This window comes from Morone saxatilis, unplaced genomic scaffold, assembly GCF_004916995.1.
Source record: "Morone saxatilis isolate NCDOM2014 unplaced genomic scaffold, NCSU_SB_2.0 Contig5, whole genome shotgun sequence".
Classification (NCBI taxonomy): domain Eukaryota; kingdom Metazoa; phylum Chordata; class Actinopteri; family Moronidae; genus Morone; species Morone saxatilis.
This window is the reverse complement of record NW_023340095.1, coordinates 6,619,047-6,630,365: the sequence shown is the minus strand read 5'-3', so window position 1 is coordinate 6,630,365 and position 11,319 is coordinate 6,619,047. Positions and strand designations below refer to the sequence as shown.

The 11,319-nt window shown below is 36.3% G+C and overlaps 1 protein-coding gene across 1 annotated transcript in view; it reads left to right on the top strand.

The window, feature by feature from the left end:
- The window catches only part of pth2ra (parathyroid hormone 2 receptor a), a 66,061-nt gene that overhangs the window by 38,945 nt on the left and 15,797 nt on the right, over positions 1-11,319 (top strand). Inside the window, exons 9-11 of the mRNA XM_035676839.1 lie at positions 1,054-1,114; positions 4,796-4,862; positions 10,364-10,458. Of these exons, the coding sequence (XP_035532732.1) occupies positions 1,054-1,114; positions 4,796-4,862; positions 10,364-10,458 (223 nt within the window). The remainder of the gene's footprint in view (positions 1-1,053; positions 1,115-4,795; positions 4,863-10,363; positions 10,459-11,319) is intronic.

The window sequence follows — 11,319 nt, the reverse complement described above, 5'->3', positions numbered from 1 at the left end:
TCAGCGCTGTGCTCAATAATAATCATAAAATTATGGTTACAATTATGGTTACATCACACTTCCACAATGCTTTTTCATCCTCAGATAAGATACAAAATTAATTTATAATGTGTAAATATGATCAAATATACATTGAAAGATGGAGGAACACTCATTATCCACATAATGTTCCATTGATTAATCATGATGAGCTGGCGTAATTAGATGAGGTGGGACAGTAGAGAAAGGGGACATTTCGTCTGAGAGAAGACGGTGTTGCACAACCACAATCACAATCTTATGCAATCACTTCCACTTAAACTGTGAAATGCGATATGTGCTCTCATGTATACAACTATCTCTGACCAGTTTAATTAATATTCCCTTGAATCCTTTGAATGCTTATTCCAAAAATTGCTCAATGACTTCCACATAATTTGGCTTTTCTAAAGTGCATAGATCTGAGAAAAGCAAATCTAAGTGTAATGTTAACACGTTCAGAACTGATAGAACGAGTAGGCAGTGAAGCCAACCATGGGAATATGTTTAGTAAATTCTTACACTGATACATTAAGACAGAAAGATTTATGAATGTACAAATCAATGGAATGAAAGCGGAATCAATAGCGACCTTGCAAGTGCACCATTACTTTCTTTGACTTTATGACTGCTGCGGTTCACATGCCCGTGGTGTCCACACAGAGCATTTCTGCTGTGGCACTGCTGCTGCCAGCCTGAAATATATGAAATCCCTGCTTTTCTGGACTTATGATGCCTGTCAATATGCCACCAGTGTGTGGGATTACATAGAAAGCAATAGGTTGGGGGTCTGAGTGTGTTTGTAAATTGAAATTGATCGAGAGGATGTTTAAGTGAGAATCATGCAGTATTCTGCGTGTGATGAAAGTGAATCTTGTAACCTCGGATGTCTAATCACAGTAGATCTCGCCTCTGCTTCCTTCATGTCATGTAGCAGATATTTAATGTGAAACGTGACAGACAACAAATATGGTAAACAAAATATATGACGTCACCGGGACAGTGCAGCTAATTGTTTGTTTTGTGTAATTTCAGGTGTTCCGGCTGTTTTTGTGGCAGTGTGGGCGATCGTCAGGGCAACGCTAGCAGATGCAAGGTGAGAACGAGTCACGCTGTGTCTAAATGCTGGTCCTCTTTCACACTAAAAAAGTCAGAGGATGCAGAGATTTTTTAAAAAAGGTCAACAAGTTTAAAGAGTAAACATGAATAGAAACATGAAAAGAGACAAAAACAGAATTTCTCGCTCTAAGTAGTGCGTAATTGTGTTGACATTTTAATCGTCTGTGAAATCCAATTAAATATGCATGATTTATTTTACAGAATAATTCTGTTTTGTCATGTCAGGTACACAGTATCTAGACATCTAAAAAAGTATGTGGACATCAAACGCGATTATTAAACACCTCATTCTAAAACCACAGACCTTAATATGCTGCTGTAACATCCGCCACTGTCCTGGGAAGGCTTTCCACATGGGATTTTCCATGAGTTCCTTCTCAAAAAGGCCTGGCCAGCAGTCGGCTTTCAGAGGTGTTGGATGGGGTTGAGATCAGGGCTCTGTGCAGACAAGAAAACCATTTCTTTATGGAACTCACTTTGTCTACAGGAGTTTGCTATGCTGAAACAGGAAAGGATGTTCCCTGTGAACAGACTTTATTGTCTAAAATATTGTGCTGTAGCATTATTTCCTTTAATTTGAACTAAGGGACAAAAGCAAACCTTAAAAAAACAGCCAAAACGTACACAAAAGAATGTACATATTTGGACCATAAAGTGTATTTCAGAAATACAAAAGGTAAAATTATTGGTGGAGTCAATATTTTCCACAGGACACCAGTAATCTACTATAGTTTAATGTCTACTGTTTCAATGGTCCACCTCCATCATCCATTTGCAAAAAAAAATCATCAGAGCTTCTGACCTCTAAGTTGAGTGCTGATTTTCATAAATTTTGATATAATGGTATTTCCTTCCAAACATGACCTTCCTCTGCCTCTCTGTAACTGCTGATAACTTCAATATTTGCTTCACTGGTGTTCAAAGACTGAAAAAAACCTGCAATGATTCTCTGCACACACTACTGGAACAACATCTGCAAATGGGCAGCTGAATTGACATTACATCATGCAATTTAATCTACTGTCTTGTCTTGAGAACTGTTTTGTCTGTTTTTCTGTCCCAAAATATCTGCCTATTCTTCACATTTTGTACAGATTTACTAGAATGTACCTGTCAATGCACTGCAGTTAACAGACTGTCCACCCCCCCAGTCCCTCAGGGTCAGTCCCTCTGGCTACATCCAGTTATTATTTTAAATTATAGTTTTCCTCTGTGTGAACATTAGCAGCTGATATTCTAGTTTCCATTATGTGACTTATGCTAAGTGGTAAGACCCTGGTGATGGATCTTTTAAGTGACTTTCACAGAAAGGAAGTAGTTTGTGTAAATCCCATTAAGCTCGGTTTAGCACACTGAGTGAAGTTGAGGTGAGTTCACTTTGTTTCCATTGCAATAAGAAATATTAGGGCAACTTTCAACACAGCAAACTAATAAAGCCATCATAAAACAAAAAAAAATACATAAATAAATGCAGAGAAGACATTAATAGTCTAGTATGTAGAATTTAGTCGCCTCACCCTCCCCTCCCAATTGTGGAGAAACTGCAGTGGCCACGAAACCTCTAAATCTAAATCTAGAGCCGGTCTTTGGTTTGTCCGCTGCACGTTGGTTGTTCTGGCCTCCAGGTTGTCCATTACTTCCTGATAATGAACACCTTGTTGGACATTATCTGTTACATAAACTCTGTCCAAAGCATTTTTAATATATTATATAATATATATGATATATTTATATATATATTCATTCATCTTTACAGCCTTTATAATTGTGTGTAACAACATTTCTAAATAGTAATATTTCAGATTAGTTAGTACTGATTATGACCGATGTATCCCTTCATAATGGCTGGAGGAAAATAAATAAATAAATAGGAAAGGTGACGCTATGTTCCTTAATAAATTTCTCTTCTTTATTAACTTGCTAGTTCTAAGGGACCATGTAAACTCTTGACAGAAATTGTGATGATAATTGAAGTGGTCTATAAAAAGATTGCCACGTTTTGTAAAATTATATTTTCCCTAGTTCCAAGTGTTTCATGACATCCTTCATTAAGAATTCGATGTGTTGATGCAGTTTTCTCTTTCCAACTGAGTAAGAGCAATCCTTGTGCCAGCATGCTTAAAAATGATACCATATTATGTTCCACGTTGTTGTTTTTTTTAACTGTATTAGTCTTTAATTTTTAGAACTTCCTACATTTGTTTATTTTCTCTGTTTTGTCACTGCCTTTATTCACTGTATTAGTTTCCATTTGAGCCCTGTCGCAAGCCGTATGACAGCTTTTTTCGAGCCCTATTATTTACTTGATGCTCAGGAGCAGGTCCTCGTATCTGCAGCTTTGTTTGAACACAAACAAACCACTGCAGAGATTAGGGGAATTTACTCTGCAACGGTGAGAGCCCTGCATAACAGAAATAGTGCGCTGTTGTTCTCTTGGCAGAACAGCAGAGGTCAATTTACTCTCAGTGACCTGAAAAAGACAGCACAGTTATGAAAGAGTATCATGATGACACTTCTGTTCAATTGCACTTTTGTTGCTGACACTGTGCTGGAGAGGAGTTGAATTAACTCTGTGGCACTTGTTGAGGTTGTCGTGAATGAGTAGATCACACATTTTGTTCAGTGCTTCTGTTAGATACTAGGTGATACCACATATGATATGTCACATTCGACATTCCAATCAGTGAATCTCCAAGTCTCTGTCTATACCTTCATGCCATTACAGTACATTGGGGGATGTGTTTTTAAATACCATGTATGCACAACATACAAAGTACTCACTCAGCTCAATGTTTGCTATAGAGCTGCATAATCATGTTTGCATAATCCCCTGAAACTTCCGCAATATGGAAAGTTTTATATTTGTGTGTGCAAGGTTTCCTTTGAAGCTTTATAATGCCATGTCAAACTCCTTCTTACTTTTCAGTATGACATACATAAAGTAGTCCCGCAAGTGTTAGTTTCACTTTTAACTAAGCTGTACATGGCATAAAATGCACCTGAGGTGCGTAAGTAATTTAAAGCACAGAAAAGTATAAAAGTAAGCACAAAACAAGAAAGGTAGACAGTTTTACTATGTCTACCTCAAGGTGAAACAGGCCAATAAAAACGACTAGGAAGCCAGGTCACGAAATGGCACTTGGAAACAAAAAGTGAAATAAAAAATAAAAAAATGGAAACAAATAAATTAAAAATCAAAGAAGATGAAACATTTCTAATAAAAAAATGGAAAATTATCAAAATGAAAACGGTAACTTAACTTAAAAATTGGAAAAAAGAAAACATCAGAAAACTAATAATGGACTTTGAGCTTTAAAACATACAGTATTATTGTTATTATTTGTCATTTAGCTTTTGACTTTTTATGCAGTATGTATACGAAGTCACCGCTCCTGCTGTCATCCATCTGTAACTTCTATATTTCGGCCTGTTTGCATCTGTTTTTTCCCTTTCGCCCTCTGTATGTGAGATCTTTTCTCTGATACTTTTTACAAATGTTTGTGACAAACACTGAGCTTATTTGTTTATTTGGTGCTAATTTAATACTCTCATATTTCTCTGGCCCTTACAGTATGTCTTTCGAATAGCACGGACCACCTTCTTCTTTGCTCTGCTGCGTAATGCTTCATCCACTCCTCTGTATTTGTGTCAACTGCAGGTGTTGGGAGCTAAGTGCTGGTAACATTAAGTGGATCTACCAGGTTCCCATCCTGACAGCCATTGGGGTAAGATTGAGTGTGAAATAAGGGATTTGAATGTAACTTGAGAAGCTGCTGAGAAATCTGCAACTCTTACTGTGAAGTAAGAATTAACTCTTTTTAACAGGGCTAGTCAATTCACATTGGGTTAGAGTTTAAATCCAGATATATTAATCCTGTTTTCTAACCTTGTTTTATACTTTGTATAAACTTCACTCAAAATGTTGTTGTAGCACGAGAAAGCCTAACGAAAGAGGGCTGAACATGCCTGCTGTGATAATAATGTTTAATTTGCAGTGTTATTAGTTAAATAGCTGAGTCATTTTTTCTCTCCTTTCAGCTTAAATATCCTGCAGTTGCATTAGTCTCCATCGGATTGTTCCACAATTGTTGTATAATTAACAGCTTCCTGTCATTTGTCTTTGACTCATTAACTCCTGACCTGAAGAGTCTTAAGGTTCTTTTTTCACACACTGGCATAATGCTGTGCTCATCCTGCAGTTTTGGTACAGATCTGGTGTCCGCCTCCATTCTTTGTTTCTATCCCTCACTGCTCTGAACCTTTGGTCTTTATCACCATATATGCATGATTAATTATTACTGGTGAAGCTTGATTATGTTTTATATTTCCCTTTAGTGCAGCTTGGTATCAAACATTAGTACTTTTTGAGCAGTGGTGGATTGTAAGTACATTTACTGAGGTACTTGAGGTAGTTGTCCTGCACTTGAGCATTTCCATTGTTTTTCTACTTTATACTTCTATTCCACAATCCACAATATATATTAATTTACTTTGCAGATTTAAATTGTTGATACATAAATTGACTAATAAATGATGATATATTATTATTACTTATTATGTTACATATCAGTATATTAAGTAATCAGAATTAGCCCTACCTTTACTGCATTAATGCATCCATAATAATAATACAATGATATAATACTGGTATATGTGATTCTAATAGGGCCCTTTCTACATAATGACCACTTTTATTTTGATACTTTTACTTAAGTAAGTCATGTATGTATGTATCTCTACTCATATGTTTTTGCAATGTAGTATTGCTATTTTTAGTAAAAGATTTGATGTACTGTTCTAATTTATATTAATTTTTAAGCTCTTTATTTCACACTGATGCACTGAGCACTTCAGCATGTTTATATTCTACAAAATAAGATATTGAAAAAGTATATTTTTAGGTTTTGACACCCAAACTCAGGCACCGATATTATTATATAGAGATTCTTAGCCTAACCCGGGCGATTGAGTACATTTACTTTACCACCTCCCACGCAGTGAAAGCAGAGCACTACAGCAGCAGCTGCAGTCTTCCATCAGTGTCTCTCCTCAGCCACAGTATTGCTGTGCACTTGCAGAGCCTAAGTGAGCTGCAAGTGTCATTGATGCAAGCCGTATAGATCAGGGAATTTCAAAGGCTGACACTGTCACCCACTCCCCCATTTTAGTAATGTAAAAAATATTGACTAGGCGACTCAAAAAACCTAATATAATGGATTTTTACACTCCTGGAAGAGAAGTAAGTGTGATGTTGCCATGGATTCAGTGAGTTAATTTTGTGGTCCACAACTTAAACCCAATGTTTTCCAGCCCATATTTCTTGCTTTTCTTGTATACCAAATTAGCTGTTATCTAACCCAAGGATGTACAGACAAGTATCACTGGATTACTTTAATATTAGAAAAACTTAAAAACATGATTATAGATAATAGTGTCATCAGAAAGTGTCACACTGAATTTAAAAATATGTTTTGTATCTGTGTGTTTTGCGATTATATAACTCTGAGGAGTTTGTTTTTTGACTCAAATTAGGGCTATCAGGCACTAATGGTTTTACCTTATTGGCCTCCATGAGCTGTGTGTCACAGCAACTGCTGCTCAAGATATTTGTTTTTCTCTTGGTGTCCTATTTTATGCTTAGACACAAACAACCAACCTTATCACCTGATATAGCAGGGATAGGCAACCTGCAACTCTTTAGCACCTATCCAGTGGTTCCCTATAGCTTTGACAAAATAATATTTGGAAATGAATAACAGCTTATTTTTAAAATATTTTCAGTTTCATTTACCATTGTTGTATGCCTTTTCCTCTATATTTTGCCAAACTTCAAAATGGTACCTACTAGTTTTGCGTCTCCCTAGGCTAGCTATAAATCCAAATCCTAAAAAGGAAAAGTCTCAGAGGTGAATAGAGAATGTAATAATGCATGAATGGTTTTGTTTGCTTTCACCTTCCATGCTGCAAATATATTTTGCAGTTCTAGGCAGATTTTACTTTGGGCCAAAAATGTCTCTTTTGAAAGTAAAGGTTGCTGACCTCTGCAACAGCACATCCATAATGGATGATCATGTAAAACCTGGAGTTAATTGGAACAATTTAAACATTGATGATGACACCTGTCTTTATTCCTGTTGCATATAATGGGCTGCTGTGGCTCAGGAGTCGCTGATGCTGTGCCATCAGTGTACGAATGTGTGTGAATGAATTTGTTTCCGTTTCTGATTAGAAGTTGGCAGCTTGCATGTCAGCCTTTGTCGTCATTGTATTGATGTGATTGATGTATGTAGTGCAAAGCACTTTGAATGGTTGGAAAACTAGAAAGGCGCTACATAATTGTGCAGTGCATTTACCATTTTATCACTTAACTGTGCATGGCAACTGTAGATGCTTAGATATTCTGTGTTTTTCAAAACTGATGCACAAGAATGGGCATAATAGCCAGTTGACAAAAAATAAAATACTGTTTGTTAGAACCAATTACTGAATAAACAACAGCTACACCATGACCAGGGCATAGCCAACTCAAGAAAAAAAATATGAGCACAATTAACCCTAAGATAGAACGTAACCTCAGAGTTGGTTAAATGTGCATGTTTTTAATGATCTCCATGTTATTATAAAAAGGAAGGAGAAGCGCAGATAAGAAGTGCTGAGATATATTTACAAAGAAAACTGAGAAGAGCAGAAAAGATGAATCATTAAAAGACTTTGCTTGTTTGTTTCTGAGATAGTTATGTAGACATGGTACTTAAAAAGAGAAGACTATTTTCCTTCTACTACACATACTGTGCGGACACTACATACACATTCAGGTATTTAACCAAGAAAAACAGAGGTTGTATATCAAAGTTCCCTGCATACAGTAAAAGCAGAAAGCAAAAAGCAAAAAAGTTCTTTTATGTTGTCAAGTGTGCAGTGATTAACATGTAGAACATGCTCCTCCTCTCATCACTCTGCCTGTCTTCCTCTAATTCAAATTCAAATGAGCTTTATGGCATGAAGCAGCAGTATTTGTTGCCCATGCAAATCACGAGCAACAGTCTCTGTCCTTTACCTTCCATACTGTGCACAGCTCCTCTGTGGGCTGGGGATTCTTTTAGCAGTGGAGCCGGCCGTACAAAAACACAAATTAAGGAAAAGGGATGATAGAAAGTGTTTGGTCATGCAGTGTCTTGCTGTGAGCACCACTTTTGCAAAAGCTCTGAATTAATGATCAAACTACATACAAATTACTCTTTTGTTGAAAGACATGTTTTGATTTGAGTCAAGTTAAGCTGCTACCAAACTGCAACTGGAGAAAATCTCCTGCAGATTTTAATCAGAGACCGCTTCACTTGCTCGCTGAAAATACAGAAAGTGTCAAAATGAGACCACATGCTATTATATTGTAGATTCAATTCAAAACTTTTTACTCCTAACTCAAGTTACAACGGTTAGAAACGTAAAATACATGATTTTACACCATGTAGACACAGCTAGCTAACTATTTTGAATATATGACATTACTAGCCCATTATTGTGTATCGTTTCCTGACAGTTAATAGTTACATATTGAATATTTTATTTCATGTTAAGTCTTTATATACTTTAAATAAGTTGTTTATTTGATATAAAGTTTGACTGTGCATCAAAGTGTAGCTGTGGTACCTCAAGATAAGTAAACTGCTAATACTTTGCAGTACGATTTGTATGACAAGGTCTTCAAGATAAGCTGTTCAGTGCTCGAGTTCAGTTTACCAACGCTCAAAAGAAACTTGCACTCAGACATGCAATTTAAAAAGGATTAATATCGCTGTAAATTATATGCCAAACACCTGTCTCTTAGTGTTATATTTATAGATATTAAAAGAGGCATCTCATAATTTCTATGTGTCAAGTGCATGGTTTGTATTTATTTATAAAGACGCAATAATTCTGCACGAATAATGATCACCACAGTCTTTGATGAGCAGTAGTTTTTGAAAAGTAATAATTTTGGGCTGTACAGTATCTGGGTTCACAGCCTAAATGCTACTTTTTCCTCTCATCACACAAAGTGACACATTATCTGGGTTTTAAGGGTCAGACCCGCACTTCCTCATTAATATGAGTACCAATTACAAGTAAAGCCTTTCCTCCTTGTTACTGTTAAGCATTCTCACTATAGTCAATTCTTATTTTTGTATGTTAACAATGAAGGAACAATGACGAGGAGATAAAGAATGAACAGAAATTAATTTCGCTTGTGTGGATGCATGCAGAGGAGGATTTAGGTATAACACTTAAAATGAAATCTCCTTTTCATGCCTGGATTATATTTACACATACAGTACTACTGTACTTGGCATGTTGTATGCATGTGTGTGTGTATGGAGGTGTGTTTGTTACTATACTCTCATCCAAGTGGGACCTTATTTGAAAGGATGATGCAGATTCAGGGGTCCAAGTCTGTCACTGTGGAAAACGTAAGCCTCAATTTGCATCTTTCAAATTATTTTGCCACAGCCTCATTAAAGTCTATGAAAAGAAATCCCAGCACTTGGCAAAAAAATAGCTTTTTTTCCCCTTTAGCTGTTGAAATCAAAATGAATTGACGCAAAACACACAATAGGTCACTTCAGGGCATGTATATATGCCTCTAGTGATTTATTCTTGTCCACAAAATGAACTCATTTAATCCGACCTTGTGATAAAAGAGTTGAAAGTGTTGAGACAAATGTACAGATACAGTTATATACAGAAGCATAGTTATTTTATTGCAATAAAAAGCTTAAAGTTAAGTAATTTCCCCACGGGGATTATTAAAGTATTTCTGATTCTGAAATCAACTGTGCTTTTATGGTTTACAATCTGTATGGAAGAGGATATTAAAACACTAAAACTGGCTGATGATTGGAAACATTGAGACATTTTTGTGTTACCAGGTAATAGACACTTCACTCTGCTAGATACTGTAGTTTGATGCCAGCAACAATGAGGTGATGGTGAGGAAAATCTCCAAACCAGATGTTACCCTAATTTAATCAGATATCAGGTCAATTCATTTGGGAATGCTAATGAATACATGTTTGGATCCACTCTTGAAGACATAGATGGTCTCTTATAAATCTATGGTTTAAAAGCCAGTCATTAACAATTTAAATTATGTATTATTTTTCAAATGTCAGTTATAGTAACAGGACCTAAGATCACTTCCATGTACCGCTTAAATTAAGAGTCTTCCATCTTTGTTCTTCTTTTTCAGCTCAACTTTGTCTTATTTGTGAACATTGTACGAGTGCTGGCCACTAAAATTCGAGAGACAAACGCAGGGAGATACGACACCAGGAAACAGTACAGGTTTGTACTCAGCTGACTGTGTCTCTAAAACCAGTGGTTCTCTTTATGTCTGGATTGGAGTTTAGCGTAAATTGTGTCCTATATAAATCTCTGCATGCATGAATTACAATATTTCATCTTAATTTACATGTAACAGATGTTTTTGTCCAAAGTGTCTATTTGCATCAGGTTGAATAGTCATACAGCAGCCATTTATCCCTGGCCCCTCTAGTTTAGCACAAGACTTCCCACAGGGAGAACAGGGCTTTGTGTCCATACTTGGGAGACTGAAGCTTGAGTCCCATGTGAAATCAGAAGTCTAGACTTCTGCTCTTAATGAAAAGTGTCCTGGGGTAACTTCTGTTATGATTTGGTGCTTTACAAATGAAACTCAATTAAGGCGCAAATAGCATTGTTGGCTACTAACAGTTCAGTTAACACAAGGTTTAGTGGTGATTAGATAGGGCGACAAAACGGAGAACGGCACAATGTTGTTTGTTGACTGACAGTAGGGGAAAGGAAGAGATATAATAGACCACAAACTCTCAGAATCCGTTTTGTATGCATGTTGTTGTTTTCAACAGGATGCAATTGGTGTTCTATATTTTTGTTATTAGTAAATCCAAAACCAACAATGCGAGTCCAATCTTTCTTTGTTGCTATGATGAAGACCTGACTCATAAATGTATAATCTAATTTTAAAAAGGCTCTGCAGGTTTTTAGCAGCTCAAGTAAATCATGCACTGGGCTGTCTTTGGTTGTGGAATGAAATCAGAATCAGAATCAGAATCAGATTTATTGCCAGGTAGGTTTTTACACATACAAGGAATTTGTCTTGGTGCAATGGTGCTTAAAATATACAATCACACAAAAATATAAAAT